This window comes from Protopterus annectens, chromosome 8.part0 (assembly GCF_019279795.1).
Source record: "Protopterus annectens isolate FY-2018-M chromosome 8.part0, PAN1.0, whole genome shotgun sequence".
NCBI lineage: Eukaryota > Metazoa > Chordata > Ceratodontiformes > Protopteridae > Protopterus > Protopterus annectens.
This window is the reverse complement of record NC_056741.1, coordinates 360,995,455-361,016,656: the sequence shown is the minus strand read 5'-3', so window position 1 is coordinate 361,016,656 and position 21,202 is coordinate 360,995,455. Positions and strand designations below refer to the sequence as shown.

Sequence of the window (21,202 nt, the reverse complement as noted above, 5' to 3'; positions counted from 1 at the left end):
CGCGAGCTTGGAAAATGGCCGGCTCGGTTCCTAGCTCGGAACCGATACCCATAAGTAATGACTGAACGAGAATCAACAATACAGATGGAATGTTATGGTAAGACAACTTTTTTTTTTATTCCTCTGCCTATGTAGTGGGTGTATTAGCTTGTAGGCAGGTTTTGATTTTGTGATTTGTTTTCATAAGTTACTGATGGAACCCCACAAGGTGACACTTATTTTACTGTAAAACCTTATTTGTATCATACTTACACGTGTGTGTGTGTGTGTGTGTGTCTGTGTGTGGCTGTAAGCACTTATTCTGAACACTAAAGTGGTGCAGTAAATGAAGGAAGGAAAAGCTATAGCAAGTTGTCTCAGTGCTTACGTGACTCGTCCATCAGAATAGTTATTAACTTCACAATAAGTGATTGTAGAAGTGACAGTGAGCTGTTAGTGATGACCTTAATCAGGATGTGACTGTAGACTCATAATCCTTTTCTCTTTTTTTTTCCCCTACCTAGTGGATCTCTTGAACACCATGTCGGCACAGACTGAACTTGGTTGGCTACCTCATCCTCCAGATACAGGGGTAGGTATTGGCGTTTATTCCTTTCACATTTCATCAAATTGGGCCTGCATGGAATAAGTGCATTAACACATTTGTGTCGATGACTGGGAGCCATTTTATCTATGAAGAGACTGTAGTTACTTTGCTCCAAGCTCTTTCAGTAAGAGGTTCGTACATATCCTAAACTAGCATCTGCCCTATCCAAATGGTATAGTAGAAGTAGGTAAACCATAAAAGGGTAGGTACACTATGTATGGACAGTTGGCTAACTTGGGTGTACTGGCTCATGAGATATTTCTGTTAATGGAGGCCCCAACATACTCCCTTTCAAACGCATCCTCAAATAAGAACACATGCTGAATCTGAATTATTTAAGCTTATTTTTGTTTAACCACTACTGTTATCTGTGCTGCTGTATTTGAGAAGAAACATAAATGAAGTATGTTTAACCCCTTGGATGCATTTATTCTACATGTCAAAGTGTTTGTTACAAGTTTAGAAAGAGCTGCTATAAGTTTATGTATTCCATGTGGCCTGTCAAACAACACTGCCTATGGAAAAGGCTACATCTGTATTATGACACCTTTCCTGTTGGTGAGAATATTGAATTACTACTCCTGAGATGGACTTGGCTGTAAAAGGTGTTGGCGCTGGTAAAATAACATCTGCTGTGTCAGAACTGATTCTTAAGGATCATATCCGGAGGGGGTAGTGCAACTACCATAGCTCCACCTTTCTCAATGGGAACCATTGCTTTTTTTTAAATTTTTTAATTTATTTTTATTTATTTATTTATTTTTACTCCCAACCAGTCTGTTTCAGCTATGGTCTCTTAGAAGGTCAGTGCTGATTGCCTGTAAGCAAGGGATATTTTTGTGGCTGGGCCCACAGCTATGGTGTTCCCATCTTTCCAGGTTGATGTCCTCCTCCTGACATTTGCCAGAAAAAGCTAGTGTTGCAAGTTAGGAGCTCTTCTATGAATTGTGGTGCTGAGATGGTAATTGGTCCTTCACAATATACTAGCATGGTTAGGCCATCGGGCTCTGATGCAGGTTTGGATCTTCCCTACTAACATATTGTGTGATCTTGAGTGCTAACTTGCCTTTGTTTTTTCAGATGAACACAAGCTTAGTCCATTTGTCATCTGCAAACAGCTTCCCATTTGCCTTCCTATTTCCCTATAATTTGATACTATGTATTCTGGTGCAGGCAGATCTCCATTAGTGTGTCACAGAAAATGTTGCTTTTGCTTGAGGAAACTGTCCTCTTATTTTCTTTTTTCTAGTGGAGCCCTTCTCAACAAATGCTGAATGGCACACCTGTGTACATGTATGAAGACTGCAATGTTTTAGACAGTGACCAAGAACATTGGCTTCGCAGCAATTGGATCTATCGTGGTGAAGCTCAACTAGTCTTCATCCAGATAAAATTCACTGTTCGGGACTGCAAAAGCTTTCAGGATAATTTAGCTACTTGCAAGGAGACATTTAATCTGTACTACCTGGAGTCTGAGCAAGACTTTGGCATTCATTTTCGACCACTTCTTTTTCAGAGGATAGACACTATTGCACCAGATGTAACTTTCACAGACAAGGACATCAGTGCTGGTGTTGTAAGACTTAATGTAGAGGTCCGGTCTATGGGCCCTCTTGCAATGAAGGGTTTCTACATGGCATTTCAGAACTTTGGTGCCTGTGTGGCTTTGGTATCCATCAGAGTTTACTACTTGGTCTGCTCTTTGGTAACAAAGAACTTGGCAGTTTTTCCAGAAACAGTGAGCGGGGCAGGTGACCTCATGGAAATTCAGGGAGAATGTGTGGAAAATGCTGTCCCAAGTGGCACTCCAAGATTACACTGCAGCTCAAAGGGAGAATGGCTTGTTCCCGTAGATCACTGTATTTGCAAAGTGGGTTATGAGGAGAGAGGAGGTTCCTGCACAGGTAAGACAAACCTTTCTATCTATACTCTGTAAATAAATAGGATGTGTTGTGGATGCATTTGAATGTTTTGTGTAGTGATAACTTTTGAGCTATGAGTTGTGATATAGTTAATGTTCCAAGTTAAAGAAAGTGCTTAGCCTGCAAAGTTACGGATTTCTTTATTCTGCTTGGTGCTAGTTTTCAACTCTGATTTTCTTTTTCCTCAAATTTTTTTTTTTTTTTTCAAATTAAGTTGAATAAATTCCATAGTATTTGTATATAACATCTTGATAACTATATACACTATTTACATCAGCCTGACACTATAACAGAGCTCAGTATATACAATTACGTTATAGGTATAACAATCCAGTTATCAGAGTGCATCTGTTCAGTTTTTGTATCAATCAACGATAAGACTTTATTTCCCATGGACTGTTAAATGGCTTAGGACAAATCCTTAATTCTTTAATTTTAATTTCTAACAATGCTGCGGTCCTCAGTAGGCTGCATAAGTCTTCCAAAGTCAGTATTGTGTTTGTGTTCCATCTTCTTTTTTATACACTTCCTTGAGATTGCAAGTATTGTCCATACCAGATAACATATTTGACTCCTTCAAATGCAGACCTTCGTACACATTTAATAATACTAGAGCTTTAGATAAGTTAAACGATTCATTAAATAAAGCTTGTAAAAAGTTTTTAATACTATTCCAAAATAGTTTAATTTTAACACAGTCGAAAAAAATGTGATTCCAATTTGCATTGTGTATTTGCTCACACCTCCAACTTAGTCCCTTTGTGGAAGAATTAATTTTAGTTATATGGAGTGAAGAATATTCTGTGCAAGCATTTCCAATTAAAAACTTTCCAGTATTGTGTAAAGGCTTTATGTTTCATTGATAGTAAAATATTTGATTTAATTTCTTCAGTTATAATTTATCAATATTTTGTAAAACTTTGAAATACTATATCCCATGTCATAATCATTTATATATGATTTCATATAGGTATTTCATAAGTTTAGGTATTTCCTTAAATGAAGAATTACTAATTCTGCATATATCTTGCGAATACGTCCAAATGCTTTGCATAGTTAGCCAGTCTTGTTGTGGAATTTTGTATGTTTGTATTGTTTGCATATCCAGAACTTTTAGTTGTTTGATGCATTGAAACCAGCAAATTCTTTCTGTTCCCAGGAATTATTTCTCTATATTTTATGTGGATAGCTCTTTGTAACTATGAATGGTGTTAAAAGATCAAACCAGATTTTTAAATCTATATTTGCATTAATAATTTTCCTAAATGAGTCACTGTAATAATTAATCCTACAAGTTTTAATCATCTTAGTTATGTTATATTGCATACTAATACATATGTACTATGGCAAATTGTTTTTAATCTATTTGAAATTTTTTTTGTAAATCAAATTCATTATTAGTAATTCTTTCCAATTTGCAGAATAATTTGGACTTATCCAATCTAAGATTGTTTTAGATATTGATGCTTTTATATATGTTTCTATATCAGGAAAGTTTAATCCTCCCTGTTTCCTTGGTCTGATATGTATTAAAGCTATTCTGTTTCTTTTGGGAAACTGTAAAAATTTATTGGGTATGAGTTTATTTCTATGAGTATACTCCTTTCTGCTAACAGTTGTATTGCCAAAGTCATATATAGAATCTTGGGTAGTAAAACTTTTTTTTATTAACTGTGGTCTATCTTCAAATGTTAATTATTTTGTTACCCACAAAATGAAGTAGCTTTTCAGGCAAAATAATAAAGCCCTGAGCAGGGCAAGCTTAGAAAATTGTGAAAAAACCCTCAGATGTCTCAGCACTCTTCAGTTCACTTTATTCCACAGAAAATACAACACATGTTTTTTCAAAATTTTCTAAGCTTGCCCTGCTCAGGGCTTTATTGTTTTGCCTGAAAAGCTGTTCATTTTGTGGATTACAAGTTTTATTTGGAAGCTGCTGTGAATATTATTTTGTTACACTTTTCCACAGAGATTTTAATTGTATTGATGATATTTATTGTAGTTTTTTGAGACTAATTCATTGTTATCCTTGCTATCCTTGCATAACTCAATTCTTAGCTATTTTAACGTAAATTCTTGTTTCCCTATAATGTGATTCCCCTTTGTCTGCAATTTTTTTTAATTTTAAAATAAAAAAATTGATTTATCAAAATGGGAGTCCTGAAGTCCTGTAAAATGTGTCGATTAAAATATCTAATTCTTCTAATGTCTCTCTGGTATTGGATAATGTTAATGATATGTCATCAGCAAAGAGCATTACTTTAGAAGTGTATTGTTTATAAACTTCTACTCCTTTGATTTTTGTATTGTTACGTATTGAATCTGCCAATATTGCAATAGCCAAAGCAAATAGAATCGGTGATATGGGACATCCTTGTTTAGTACGCTTTGTTATATGTATAGATTTAGAGATGAAAGGACCTAGCTTAACATACACTAAATTTGTATATATATTCTTTAGTAGATGAACAAAGGAAGGGGAAAATTCAAATAACACCAGAATTTTGAATAAATAGTCCCAATTTAGGGAATCAAAAGCTTTCTCTATATCTAAGCCAATTGAGTCTTTATTTTTTTTATTAACATAATCTATACGAGAAATTATTCTTTTGATATTGTCATGTGTGTGTCTATGATAAATAAATCCAGTTTGATCATTATTTATTGTTTTGGATAGTGGTATTTTCATTCTATTAGTTAATATTGTCATTAAGATCTAAGTCATTATTTAATAATGATATAGGTCTATATAATGTACAGAGGTTTCCATAATTATGCCATCTATACCTGGAGCTTTATTGTTTTTACCCTCTTTTATTGTATCTGTAATTTCTTTGTATGATCTGGGTGCTTGCAGATTTGGTTTTAATTTTTCTGGTATTTTTTTTATATTGGAACATTTTTCATCTAGATTTAATTGATTGATATGTATATTTTCTTTTTGGAAATGTTCCATATGGTGATTTCTATAGGCAACAAGAATGTCACCTATGTCCGAGACATTTTTCCCTTTCTTTCATGGAAGATACTTTTAATGTTATTGGCTTTTGATTGTATTTTGATTCTTGTGGATAAATTATGTAGATATTTGGGAGAAGTGGCCAAGGTATTATTTTTAGTTTTTCTAAAGCTAAACTAGATTTTTTATTTTTTTTTTTTTTTTATACCAAGTTAGAGTTTTACCATATATGTAAGCTTTTAATGAGTCCCATATCAATATTTTATTTATCTCTGTGGTGTAATCAATATTTAAGAAGAACTGAAATTCAGATAATAACCAGGGTTTATATATGCTGGAATTCTGGAGTTAAAGATTAATGGTTTGTCCCCATTTTTGAAGTTTTAGTATCCATGAATTGTCTGAAAAGGGGCAGGGAGTGATTGAGAAATTAATGATTTTAGAGTGTATGGGCAGCAAATATTTTATATATTCTAGTTTGGGTACCAAATCTGTGATCTTGATGGGAAAAGAACAAAGATTTATCTTCTTTAAATTTGAAAGTATCTACAAGATTAAATGATTCTAACCACTTGTTTAAAGCTTTTGATACAGCAGATGTACACAGCGGGCTTTTATTTGTAGTTTCAGAAATCTCAACTATACAGTAAAAATCTCCTCCTAATACTAAGTTGCCTTTATAATTATTGGAAATGAAATCCAAGTATTTTTAACGGTTCCTGATCCAATGCATTGGGAACCAGTATAGATTGGCTAGGGTACATATTCTTAATGCCATAAGGTCTTCTTTATCTGTGGGTTAATCACATTTGTTTTCCATAAAATTGTTACCCCTTTTGTCTTTGTCTTATAAGTGGATTGCACCAACATCATGTATTCCTTAGGATTCCATTTGTAATTGTCATTTGTTTTGAGATGAGTTTCTTGAAGGAAGACACTTTGTGCTTTGTTCAGTTTTAAATATTTTAGTAGATTTGATCTCTTGCTAGGATTGTTTAAGCCATTGGTATTTAAAGATAATAAAGTTGAATCCATCTTAGGTTATTTAGACTATGCATTTTTTGTTTTATTGTGACTATTAAACATTTTCCTCTGATAACTATAAAGTATATGTTTGAGATTTTAAAGGAAATTATCAGTTTATATACTTTGAGTGTTTACCAATCAAGAAATGCTTTCGTCAGGCATACTAAAAAAGTTTTTGTGATATAACAAATTTAAACTAATAAATGTTAACAAAACTAAGATCCACACTAGCCATGGAATGAAAATCATTCCTAATCTGATGGATAAACCTAAGTCCATCATATTATCATTCATACCTTGACAATCCAGAACATCTGAGCTCCATAAATTGAATTATCATATGGAGAATATTTGTAATGGAAATGAGCAATATTTATATTATTTTGAACAGATATAGTACTATTGTAGATTAGATGGAATTTTAATACAATGTAAATGTCTACTTATTGTATAAGCAATTAATATTTACATGAAAGATAGATGACAAGCAATTCAGTCATAGTAAAGTAGGATGTATCATATATAAAACCTCAGTAAAAGATTATAGCACACAGTTATTTAACATATTCACCCTTAATGATGAAGTCTTTCAAAGCTTGTTACTTAATATAAATAGATGGTAATAATATTTATACCTAATGTTTATAATACAATGTATTTTACTAGATAATATCAGAAGTTGTATTTCATTGTTGTATTTCATTGTTTGCCAGCATTTAAGTAATCACTTTGTTGCTAACTTGCTTAAAGCATCAGGTTTGTTTATGTAAACATTGATGAAAGTTAGTGCATTTTAATTATCAGTGCACCCCCCCCCCCCCATTTCCTACACATAAGGATTTTCATATCTGTCATTTCTTATTATAAAATGAGTGAAATTATAGGTTAAAAACAACAAATTCACTTATTGTGATTAATGATTGCAAGTTCCCTTTCCATATTCATAAATTGCCATTTTATGGCATATACTGAGTTTTTAGATTTAAATTGCAGCATTCTATTTTCTATAATCAGCAAAGGTTAAACTGAGTGCTTATTGTCAACTCTGATTTTCTGAGTGAAAGAAGTTTGTGGCAGAACAGAGTTACAGTTTTGACAATGTATGCCATGTTCTGAGTAATAGTTTTAAACATTTTTATGATGGATGAAGAACATAAAAATTCTTATTTCTTTTTCATGACCTGACATTTCAGCACTGGAACAGTAATGCTTTTTGTGTTATTTCATTTAAAAGTGCTATTATTTATACTGTTCCTGCTTGTTAAGCAGGTTGGAGCATTTCTTTTCTTCTGTGAATTGCACTCGACAGTTCCCTTTCTGTCACACTTGCCTGCCAACTTTGTACAAAACTTGATGGCATGTAAATCAGAATGGTGTTTGTTTGAGACATATATATATATATACACACACACACACACACACACACACACACACACACACACACACACACACACACACACACAAACTCTGCAGGCATTTTAATACTGATTTTGTAATGAAGTCTTACGATTATAGAATAGAACTAAGCTAACTGCCTCTGGGGTCATGTTAAGCCTAGCCATTTACCCCTTGTAAGAATCAAACCCAGCACCTTGTGTCTGTAAGGCAAACACCTTAACCGTTATACCAACCTCCCCAACCCTCTGTATTCACCTGTAAGCCAGTAGTATAAAATTCTGTACTGATTTTAGTTTTAAATGCACACAGCATAGAAAAACATTTGTGAAAATCAGTCTTTTGGGTACTAGAGGAATGCAAAACTGGTTGAAGTCAAAATGGAGACCAGTTTGTACTGTATGCTCACTTAGAGCTTTTAAGTAAGAAAAGTATGGTGGTACATGTGCTTGTTCATGTGTTTTTCTGTGTTTAATTACCACTTATTTTGGGGACTCCATCTTCCTAAAGTCTTTTTAGCAGTGGTAAAATAAATTTATTCCTGATCAAGGATCCTTTTACTCAATAATAAATAAATATAAATAATTAAGAATAATAAAAAAAATTAGTGAGTGATGCTCATAAAGTGTTTCTTTATTGTATACATGGTTTATTTTTAAGAAAATATCTCTAGGAGCACAAAATGCGCTTTGCATTATGTTGCATGCACATATGACTGAATAAACGATTGAGATGTTAAATTTTGCTGCCAAATAGCTGCAAGGTAAAAATGGCTTAGTTTTGTTTTTGTAGCAGTTGTAGATACGACTATATGGATTGAGTCTCAAGGATTTTACTATGTGAAGAATCATTTTTAGCAGCTGTGGTGTAAATAGCAGAAATAATAGGAAAATAAATGAAACTTGATTTCTCTCTAAAGTGATGTTTTTTTTTTTTAAAAACAACTAAAGTGATGTTTTGAATGCCATTTGGGTTCTGTGCTGTAGTGGTCACTGTCTTTGAAGTTATGATGTCTTCTAGTTGACCCACTAAAAACAAAAGTTATGCCGATATAAGATGAGCAGAAGTATTTTTTAAAAAGTGAAGTGGTTAATTTTAACATAGTAGCAACTCTTGTGCCTGATATTCTAAAGCAAACACAGAGTTTAACATTTTATGATTACATTTAATTGTAATAATAGTGGACAAAATATTAGTTTAAAGTTAGTGATTTCACTATATGATTTAAGACGTTTACGTTGCAGAAAAGACTTGAGTGGAGCACATACAGTTTTGTTGGGTTATTGACCTGTTGATTAAGCTATAGTTCCAACACATGCTGTTAATTTAGTGGGAAAGAGCTGGTATACCTTTTATTGCTAATAGCACACATTGAAGTGATGGACTTCAAGAAACAATGTTGTAAAGTTATTTGTACACCTCTCTTCACAAACTGTAAGTTTTTTTATGTTTGCTTTAATTGATACTGAGGGAAAAAAAACTGGTGACAGTTTTTCTCCACTCAAGCAACTTGTGTTGGTAATGTTAAAGTAGCAAGGTTTTAGGTCTGTTTTAATGCTCACTTTTTTTTTTCTTGTGGTTCACTTGCTTTTAGGAAGTGAGATTAGGTGAGTTCAGTTTTATAACTCATTGAACAGTATAGCAGTAGTACATGGCAGGGTGTGTGTTGTGGTATAATATACTTCTGACTATTTGGTCTAATCACAAGGGCAAAGTTTGAGTGAACAAATAAAATGCAGAGAGTATATTGAATCCTAAGTTGCACCCTATTCTTGCTTGAGGGCAGTTATAGGTTCATGGTAAGCACTAGGCTAGCTGCCCTTGTGGGCCATTGTAAGCCTAGCCAGTTTATTTTTTTGTTCTCAAATTAATTTATCCCATTTGGTTAGAGCCTGGCTGTAACCATCCCCATCCCATAATTGATAATTATATATCGCCCCTAATGAGATTAACTGGGATCATACCATAGGTAATTTGAGGAGACCCATGAATCGAATAAAGCATTTAGGAGCTGTCTCTGTCCATTAGCAGTACGGGGGGAAGTCCTGGGGTAAATTATCAGTTTCCTATCTATAGATCCAAGTAGTGCTTGAATATGGACAGGAATGAACTTTGTTGGATGAGGAGTCTGTTCAGAGCAGTAGCAGTAGTATCCTCTGTGACCTACACCTGTCTTTTCAAGCCATTCTGTTGATGTTGCAGAAGAGGTTTAGATCCCTAGACTAAGTATTGCTGATATCACTTGGCTTGCTGATGTGCAGGAAATTCATTAGTATTGGGTCAGAGGATGCCTTGTATGCCAGGCACAGATGCACAGATGACCTCTTGGCAGTCTATAGGATGCCAAGTATTGTGTCCATGTAGGTCATGCTGTTTAGGCTTTGTATCCTTTTATTAAGGTATCTTTGTGGGTATTACAGTTGTTACTTGTGTGTGGACAGATACATGCCAAAGGAGGCATTATATTAAATGATTAGCCTAATGAGAGCTTTGTAAAGGGAGACCGTAACATCCCTAGATTAAACACTGGACACAATCCATTTCTTTATAAATTGTGCAGGATAGAACGACTTTCTTAAAACAATGGATACATGTTGGTCAAAAGTTAGGTCTCTGTCCACAAGTTCCCAAATCCTGAACAAGTAGGTCAACTCTTAGGGGAGTATCGTTACTGTGGTAGTTCCCTGGAGTAGATGGCATCCCAAAGGATACAATAATGTATTTTTCCCCCTTTACTTTCACTCCATGATATTGGAACCAGTTATTTGGCACAAACCTTTTTGAAGGATGGCAAAGTCATTTGTGGATTCAATGACTGCTCCTAGTTTGCAGTAATTTGCCAACTTAGTTAGCAAGGAGCCCTTTGGTATTGACTTCTATTTCAGAAAGGTAGATGCCAAACAGTTGATGTTCCAGCATAGAACGCTGGGGTACTCCACTGGTGACTGGTCTCTCTGTGGCGGTAACTTCCGCTGTTTTGATTTCATGTGTTCTGTCCAGTTGGCAATCCAGCAGGTGACATAAGGGTTTATTGGTTTATTCCCAGTTTATTTAGCTTTCCTAATATGCCTGAGTGGGGAATTGTGTCAAAAGCTTAGAACAGATCAAGGTATGCACCTTCATCCATTGCTTTGGTGATCTTTTCAGGAGAAATCTAGGTTGTGTAAGCCTGACCTATCTTTGACGAATCCAAACTGAGATAGGTCCAGTTTTTTGGAGGTTGCTTGTGTTCTTATTTATTTGTTTACATTTGTTGATCAGGAATGTCTGACTGAGCCTGAGCCCTGGGGAGAAATGCTCCATAGTAATACAAACAAACAAAATAATCACAGTTCTACTAACAAGTTAAAAACTTAAAATAGTGATTTAAGACCAGACTCCATATTCTAGACTAATAAGATTAAAAGAAAAAAGAAATGTCAGGGATGCAGAAAATGTTTGTTTTATAGAAACTGAAACTGTAGCGAAGTCTAAGGATGTTATTGCAGGGTAGGTAAGGAAAATGAGAGTGTGCAGATAATGGGAGGGAGAAGGAAGGAGTAGAATAAGGAAAGTGTACAGATAATGGGAGGGAGTAGAATAAAGAAAGTGTACAGATAATGGGAGGGAGTAGAATAAGGAAAGTGCAGAGATGATAGGAAGACGAGAAGGTAAGGAAGGAGTGGGATAGAGGAAGAAGAGGTGGGGGACGAGAAGGTAAGGAAGGAGTGGGATAGAGGAAGAAGAGGTGGGGGAAGGGAAGAACAATAGAAAGTGGAGTGCTAGTGATATGTTAGTTAGATAGTTGTATTCAGGGAGGGTAGGAGCAATGACAGATCCATTATTGTTTGAAATACTCTTTTACGGCCAACTTAAATTGTTTGTTCCAGGCTATAGAAAGGTGATAGCTGTATATATTTTGACCTGATTTGGATTTAGGTTTATAAACATCTAATAGATCAAGGGATGAACTCCTAAGATTTCTAGTATGGGAGTAGTGAGTGATGAGAGATGACGGGGCTGGACAATAGGTTGGCTGATACAAACTTGAGTGTATGGTTTGGAGCTGGAAGAGTATGAGAAGGTGGGGTAGTTCAAGCCAGTTTGTGTTTCAGGGATAGACAGCGGTGGGATTTATAGGTTTGTTGAGCAGCAAATCTAGCTATATTATGGTATGTAGACTCAAGCTTAGTTAGTAGAGAGGAGTTTAAATTGGTGAGAATTTGGGAGCAAACGGGGTGGGAAGGTAGTTTTCGTGATACAATTATTAATGTGATGATCGAATTTTAGCTGATCATTAATGGTAACGCTGAGGAGTTTTGTGCTTGATTCAACTATAATAGGGGTATTAAGTGACATAGAAAAGGAAGATTTGATATGGTTAACTGTTGGGGAGAAAGTAGTAGTTTTGTTTTTTTAGGGTTGAGGATGAGCCGATTGTTAGAGATCCATGACTCTACTCAATTAAATGAGGATTGGGTGGCAGATAAGAGTTCAGAGGGAGAATTAGCTATGGTTATGACTGTAGAGTCAACTGCATATTGGAAAGACTTTTGTCCATAACGTTGCTTATGAGGCTGGTCAGACTTAATGGGTTTGTAATTGCTTGGATCTCTGGCAGGTCCTCCCTTATGCAGGGTAGTGACTGTAGCTGATACCCATTCTCTTGGTACAAAACCTGTATGGAATCTCAGATTGAATAGTGTTAGAGGTGTGGCTAAGGTGCAACCAGGAATATTGTCAGGATACATTGATGCAGCATTTTTAACTTTTGATAGAGCCTTTAGAACTTGGTGTTTATATAATAGCTAGAGGTAAGCCAGTTCCAGGTATGTTTTAAGAGACAGATGTAGGGGAGAGAGGTGTAAAGTTAGCACTAAATATATTAGCCAGTAGGTTCGCTATATCTTCAGCCTCAGTGTAGGCAACATTCTTCACAATTAGGTCAGCCCATTGCTGCATTGTGCTTTTGAGATTACAAACAGAACTTAAAAAAAAAATGCCCTGTGATTGTGTTTTCAACCTTAAACTTAGCTTTGGTGAATTTTATTAAACTTAGTTTTTCAGTGACAAGAACTCTTGACATTCTGGAAATTACTCTTACTTTTGGTCAAAATTCTTTTCCTTTTATTTTAAAGCTTGTTGATGTTCTGGTTCCACCATGTGGGTTTGCCCTACACTCGTTCCTATGGGGAGCTATATGATTATATGTTAATTACAATGTTTGAGGCTTTTTATTTTTCTCTTCTTCTTCCTCCTCCTCCTGGTTAGGGATCACCACAGCAGATCGCCTGTTTTCATTTCTTCCTGTCCTCTGCATCTTGCTCTGTCACGCCAACCACCTGCATGTCCTCTCTAACCACATCCATAAACCTTATCTTAGGCCTTCCTCTTTTTCTCTTACCTGGCAGCTTCATCCTTTAGCATCCTTCTTGTAATATACCCAGCATCCCTCCTCAGCACATGTCCAAACCAATGTAATCTTGCCTCTCTGGCTTTGTCTCCAAACTGTCCAACCTGGGCTGACCCTCTAATATACTTATTCCTAATCCTGTCTACCCTCGTCACACCCAGTGCAAATCTGAACATCTTTAACTCTGCCACGTGCAGCTCTGACTCCTGCCTTTTTGTCAGTGCCACTGTCTCCAATCCATATAACATAGCTGGTCTCACTACCCTTTTGGAGACCTTCCCTTTCACTCTTTCTGGTACTCGTCTGTCACAAGTCACGCCTGACACACTTCTCCACCCACTCCATCCTGCCTGTACTCTCTTCTTCACCTCTCTTCCACACTCGCCATTACTCTGAACTGTTGATCCCAAGTATTTAAACTCATCCCTATGAAGTGTACATGTGCTGTTTGTATTTAAATCTACTGTGATGTGACACTATAACAAAAGGAAAAAAGTTTGTGTTTATGCAGCACAACTGTACCATTTTAAATGCATTTTGAAGGTAAAATAGTTCTGCCTGAGCAGTGATGCAATGAAATGTGAGAGTCCGGGTTTATCAGGTGAGCACTTGAACCAGATTAAATAAGCTTTTAATCAAGGTTGGTTTGTTGTGTATAACTTTTGTTGAATGACAGTAAATTAGAAATTTTAAATTGAGTACTGTAGAAAAATGTGTATGAAAACAAGATTGAGATCAAAGCAGAACTACATTTCTGGAAATGTACTGCATTGACCATTTAAAGCCTCACAGCAAGGAAAAGGACATGGCAGTGGTTTCTTTTTCCTATTGAGCCAAGTTTGGAGTTGGTGTGAGGATCATTCTAAGAAAATGGACTAACCATGGTCATGCGCTCAAATATAATATTTTGGCTTAACCCAGTGTTTCTGAAATTGGGGTCCTATGATAAACTCAAGGGGTCCACGAGCTCACTTGCACCCACCTGATTTTTGGGCATCATCCATGACCTGACCCTGTAAATGGAGAAAGAAAAGGTTGCGCTGCTCGTCCACAATTTATTTAAAAAAGAAGAAAACTTCCCTGTTTGCAGCTGAGAAGTGGCTAAGCGGCTGCTTGCCCTTAGTTTTTAGAGGAGAAGAAGGAACAACTTCCGTGTTTGCGGATGAAGCTGAGCAACTGCTTACTTGCCCTGTGTTTTCTGCCAGCAGTTAGAACTTGGAGGGAAATTTAAACAACTGTTCTGTTCCCTCCAAGTAAGACCGGTCCCGTATTTGTATTGGTCGCTGTATGGGTATGGGTCTGCAATCTCCCTTCTGCCAGCAAATAGAAATTTAATGCAGAGCTGATGATCGATCCAGATGATCTTGTTGACAGAACTTGAAAGGTATATATATATTTTTTTTTTATCAAGGCTTTAATAAGAAGCTATGGCTGAGTGCATCTGTCAGTTGACCAGATATTCTCAGTGTGTGCCAGAATTTTGCCTTATTTGGTCTCTTTCACATAAAATGGGGTTTCTCTGGCAAATCATTGAAGATTGAAGAAAATAATGGCATACTTTTGAGCTTTAGAATTTCATACGTTTCAGAAAATTCGTATTAATTCAAAACTTGTTCTATCAACTTTCTAAGTTTATAGATGAACCAAACAGGAATTCCAGCCACGATGATCAATGAAGAAACAATTGCAAGTTCCAGGATAAAACCAAACAACTTTTATTTCACCAGAAAAAAGAGAAGGTAAGCGCTTTCGCATGGGACATCCCACGCTTCTTCAGACAACAATATGTGATGCATAATTCCCTTAAATACACAAATAGGCGGGAAAAATGTTTTTAAAAAAGCAATTAAATAATTAAACAATTTAGCCAAATCTATTTTTAAAGGCACCATGTAAGAATTATTAAACACGCTACAGTATCAGACATTAATTCTTCTAGAGTACTATAGCTTAGTTAACTACCTATATCATATGTGTAAACTAATAGCATAGATGTCATACTGACTGGTTAAATTATGCATAAATGAACTTGTCATAAAATTCATAAAATGAATATTATTTAAATCAAATTCATATACGTATGTTATAAGATATAATAACTATAATTAAAACCAGTATGTTCAAAAGTTACATGTGGCATCATAAAACCAAAAGTGGGAAATGCAACCAAACTGAAACTGAGTCAAAAGGCAACCATGAAACGAAACAATCTCCACCAGGAAGTCAGCCAAAGCTCTTTATTCCAAAACTTTTCCAAAGCCTTGTCTGCTTGGTTTTGGAATAAAGAGCTTTGGCTGACTTCCTGGTGGCGATTGTTTCGTTTCGTGGTTGCCTTTTGACTCAGTTACATGTGGCATCATGATAAATAAACAAATAGATAGATGCTAAACTACTTAGGAAAATTTATATATACATAGCTAAAAGATCTTACATTGTTTTAACTGAGGCTAAATAATGCATAACAATATATGTAAATCTACATAAATATTCCTAATCAACATAAAACACATATTAATATAAAAAGTCTATAAAACAAACTATTTCATAAGTAATGGTTTTATAGATATAAAATAGTTCAATCCTGGATGTATATGTGCACTAAACTTAAAAATCCATTTTAATTCTGCTATTGCTAATTCATTGTCCAAATCACCTCCTCTTATATTATCTTTTAGTATCTGTAGGACTCTAAAGCGAAAACTATGGGAAGGATGTTCCAGCAGATGTTTCGCTAGTGCATTGGTCTCTAATCCCATATCATAGATGTGATTGTATATCCTGTCCTGTAGCCTTCTCTTGGTCAAACCCACATAGAAGACTTCACAGGACAAACAATCAGCTAGGTATATTAAATTGCGTGTGTTGCAGGTAGCATGAAACGTGGGGGTAAAGTGCAATGTGCTGGTAGGATGTTTGTAGATCTGGTCTTTAGTGATGTACTGGCATCTGTTACATTGATTGCAAGCAAAAGTGCCAAAAGGCATAGCTATATTGATGTCCAAAGTGCTTACAACATGATGGTCTATACACAAAATTTGTTTAAGATTCTTGCAGTTGTTAAGCAAAAAGACAGGTTTCTGCCCAAATTAATGATTTAATCTGTGGATCTACAGTCAATACATTCCAATTCTTATATATTACAGATTTTATATCCTTGATGTCACTAGTATATTTGGTGATGTACTTGACGTATTTTCCATTGGCATATGATCCAGTTCCAGTACTAAATTTATTGGGACCTTTATATCTATTGGTCATTCTATTGGTCACATCAGTTCACGGAGTCAAATGTCCCAATACTTCTTCTCTGATACATCTCACCATGTTTGATTCATAACCCCTATTTTTAAAAAGGCACTCCATATTGTCAGCCTCTTTTATTAAAAGCTTACAATCTTTGCAAAGCCTGAATATTCTGATAAACTGGCTTTTCACAATGCCATAAAAAATGTGCCTAGGATGCATGCTGTCAAACCTAAGTATGGTATTCTTCCATACTGGTTTCCTATATAGCGATGAAACAATGGATCCAGATTCAGTGATTCTAAGTGTCACATCTAGAAAATGTACTTCAATAGGAGACATTTCCTTAGTAAATCTCAGGAAAGTGGTAGTGGTCTCTAGGTATGACAAAAATTCATCAAACATCACCTTGGATCCTTCCCACACAATGAGAATATCATCCACAAAACGATGATAAGATTTAACATGTTTAAACATCTCATGTTGGAACAAAAAAGTTTTCTCCCAATAGAAAACCACTAAGTTGGCATACGTATTTGCGCAGGGGGTTCCCATAGCAACCCCCCATTTTTGTAGGAAGCATTTATCTTCAAACAAGAAGACGTTGTTACACAGTACTAGTTCAAGCACCTGGCAGACTAAAATCACTCTGTCATTGCTAAAAGAAGTCTCATTTACTAGTAGCTCCCTAACAGACTGTATGCCAACATCATTGGGTATGGAGGTAAAAAGTTTCTGAATTTGATTTAAATAATATTCCTTTTATGAATGTTATGACAAGTTCATTTATGCATAATTTAACCAGTCAGTATGACATCTATGCTATTAGTTTATACATATGATATAGGTAGTTAACTAAGCTATAGTACGCTAGAAGAATTGATGTCTGATACTGTAGCGTGTTTAATAATTCTTATATGGTGCCTTTAAAAATAGATTTGGCTAAATTGTTTAATTAATTATTTAATTGCTTTTTTAAAAACATTTTTCCCGCCTATTTGTGTATTTAAGGGAATTATGCATCACATATTGTTGTCTGAAGAAGCGTGGGATGTCCCATGCGAAAGCGCTTACCTTCACTTTTTTTCTGGTGAAATAAAAGTTGTTTGGTTTTATCCTGGAACTTGCAATTGTTTCTTCATTGATCATCGTGGCTGGAATTCCTGTTTGGTTCATCTATTTACTCCTCTCGTATTTGGCAGGAACACCACTCAGTAGCGAAGTTGCTATTTTGTGTCTTTAACTTGTCTTTTTTGTTGCAACCTGTTACACACGATGGCGCCATCACCTACCATCACCATTTGTTGTCCGGAGCCGAGGGACACCACTACATTATGGAATGGACTGTTTTTGTCGGACGTGAACCCTTTATTGTCTCTGGATCTAGCCAGCAGTACCGCTGGCTTACCTTCGCTCAATACTGGTGAGAATTTGACAGAATTTCATTCTATGTTGAAATCGCTAGAGGATGATATGTATCAATTACAGCGTTATGTGTGGCAAAGATTACACTTGGAGGCATGTTTGCACTTTAGGGTAGTCCCCAGAGGCATGCGGGTTTTCTGCATGCCGACCTATGGGGACTCCCATCCCATCTTGTTAAAACAGTGGCAGGATCTTAACATAGAGCTTGGCTTTAGTTACATCAAGCTACTTTTACAGTAATTTTTACCACTTGAAAAAGAATTGCGTGCAAAAGTAGATAATGCTTATAAAGACATAACGGAGCATTATCAATCTGATTTTTGCCTGGACAAGTTGCGTAACGTTTGTTTACAGGTTAACGCATTTAGCAATAGACTGAAGTTGACAAAACAACGAAAATTGGTGAGGGACAATAATGATTTTTCATTGGGCCAAGTGTTTGTTTGGCCCAGAACCCATTATTCACAAAGTTCGGGACATAATCCTCTAAATGAGCAGACTATACCTCATGGAAACAGTAAAGCAGATAAACATGTTTTACCTGCTTCATCGACCCCCTACTACTTCCTCACAGGCTAACTCTTTGGGACCAGCTACAGAATTGTCGTCAGGTGTTCTTAATGGCAATGAACGATTAGCTGCTGATATGCCCCCATCTAACCAGGAAGCTTTTTTCAACAGAGCTGGTTCCAACAATGGAGCCATTCCCAAATCTACTCATCCTGGGAATGCTCCTTTTTTTACCGTATCAGAAGAAATATATGCAGCAAAACAGAGGGAGGTCTGTAAGCAGGGGTCGACGAAAAAGAACATTTTCAGGGGAGAGACCTATGCAGCAAGCGAAGATCAGGAACTGACTGACTTGGTTTTTAATTTTTCTAACTATGTACTGGACAGTTATGCTGTTAGTTTATTGAACAAAGGTCTTAATTATATTCCTGCTCACAGAGCAATACTTAGTGAAACCATCATAGATCTTAGATTGTTTTGTCGTAAGTTGTCTATAAAGATATTTTTTTCTATAAACAAATGTGATACACTAGTCAATAATTCACGATCTTTACAGTTTAAACGAAGCAGCTCTTTTGTACTTAACATGCCCTCACAGGTGGAATGCTTCCTAAAACTATGTGAAGCTGACCTTTATAAGCTATTTTCTAATACCAACAACAAAAAAGGACAGTATTATAATTTAACTGAACAGCAGTATAGGTCGCTACAGCTATTAGTGAAAAATCATGATGTCACTGTGAAACCCGCTGATAAAGGGGGGGGGAATAGTGCTAATGAATACCTTAGATTATTTGAATAACATGGCATTGATGTTATCTGATGATTCTATCTATAAGTTGATTGATAGATCTGATATTACTACCATAGTAAAGAGTGTGCAAGACACACTATTTGATTTATTAATGTGCAGACCGATAAGTGTGGAGATTTTTGAATATTTCTCTATTAGGCACCCTTCCCTTCCCATTATCAAAGGTTTGCCTAAGATACATAAAGGAATTACACCTATTCCTATGAGACCTATTGTATCTGGGGAAAATTGGGTTACCTCGAATGTTTCTACCTTTATTGAAAAGATATTGAGGCCAGTTGTTGACACTTTTCCATCTATCCTGAAAGACACTCGCCACCTATTGGAAAGCTTACACCACCTAAGCCTAGATGTTACTAAGCAGGATTATCTTTTAATAACATTAGATGTCAAAAATCTTTTTACCTCCATACCCAATGATGTTGGCATACAGTCTGTTAGGGAGCTACTAGTAAATGAGACTTCTTTTAGCAATGACAGAGTGATTTTAGTCTGCCAGTTGCTTGAACTAGTACTGTGTAACAACGTCTTCTTGTTTGAAGATAAATGCTTCCTACAAAAATGGGGGGTTGCTATGGGAACCCCCTGCGCAAATACGTATGCCAACTTAGTGGTTTTCTATTGGGAGAATTTGTTCCAACATGAGATGTTTAAACATATTAAATCTTATCGTTTTGTGGATGATATTCTCATTGTGTGGGAAGGATCCAAGGTGATGTTTGATGAATTTTTGTCATACCTAGAGACCACTACCACTTTCCTGAGATTTACTAAGGAAATGTCTCCTATTGAAGTACGTTTTCTAGGTGTGACACTTAGAATCACTGAATCTGGATCCATTGTTTATAGGAAACCAGTATGGAAGAATACCATACTTAGGTTTGACAGCATGCATCCTAGGCACATTTTTTATGGCATTGTGAAAAGCCAGTTTATCAGAATATTCAGGCTTTGCAAAGATCGTAAGCTTTTAATAAAAGAGGCTGACAATATGGAGTGCCTTTTTAAAAATAGGGGTTATGAACCAAATATGGTGAGATGTATCAGAGAAGAAGTATTGGGACACTTGACTCCGCGAACTGATTTGACCAATAGAATGACCAATAGATATAAAGGTCCCAATAAATTTAGTACTGGAACTGGATCATATGCCAATGGAAAATACGTCAAGTACATCACCAAATATACTAGTGACATCAATGATATAAAATCTGTAATATATAAGAATTGGAATGCATTGACTGTAGATCCACAGATTAAATCATTAATTTGGGCAGAAACCTGTCTTTTTGCTTAACAACTGCAAGAATCTTAAACAAATTTTGTGTATAGACCATCATGTTGTAAGCACTTTGGACATCAATATAGCTATGCCTTTTGGCACTTTTGCTTGCAATCAATGTAACAGATGCCAGTACATCACTAAAGACCAGATCTACAAACATCCTACCAGCACATTGCACTTTACCCCCACGTTTCATGCTACCTGCAACACACGCAATTTAATATACCTAGCTGATTGTTTGTCCTGTGAAGCCTTCTATGTGGGTTTGACCAAGAGAAGGCTACAGGACAGGATATACACCTTCTATGTGGGTTTGACCAAGAGAAGGCTACAGGACAGGATATACAATCACATCTATGATATGCGTAGGGGATTAGAGACCAATGCACTAGCGAAACATCTGCTGGAACATCCTTCCCATAGTTTTCGCTTTAGAGTCCTACAGATACTAAAAGATAACATAAGAGGAGGTGATTTGGACAATGAATTAGCAATAGCAGAATTAAAATGGATTTTTAAGTTTAGTGCACATATACATCCAGGATTGAACTATTTTATATCTATAAAACCATTACTTATGCAATAGTTGTTTTATAGACTTTTTATATTAATATGTGTTTTTATGTTGATTAGGAATATTTATGT

At 35.7% G+C, this 21,202-nt stretch overlaps 1 protein-coding gene across 1 annotated transcript in view; it reads left to right on the top strand.

The window, feature by feature from the left end:
* Positions 1-325: 325 nt before the first annotated feature.
* The window catches only part of EPHA1 (EPH receptor A1), a 1,081,817-nt gene continuing 1,060,940 nt past the window's right edge, over positions 326-21,202 (top strand). The window contains exons 1-3 of the mRNA XM_044079196.1: positions 326-350; positions 453-571; positions 1,836-2,490. Of these exons, the coding sequence (XP_043935131.1) occupies positions 326-350; positions 453-571; positions 1,836-2,490 (799 nt within the window). The remainder of the gene's footprint in view (positions 351-452; positions 572-1,835; positions 2,491-21,202) is intronic.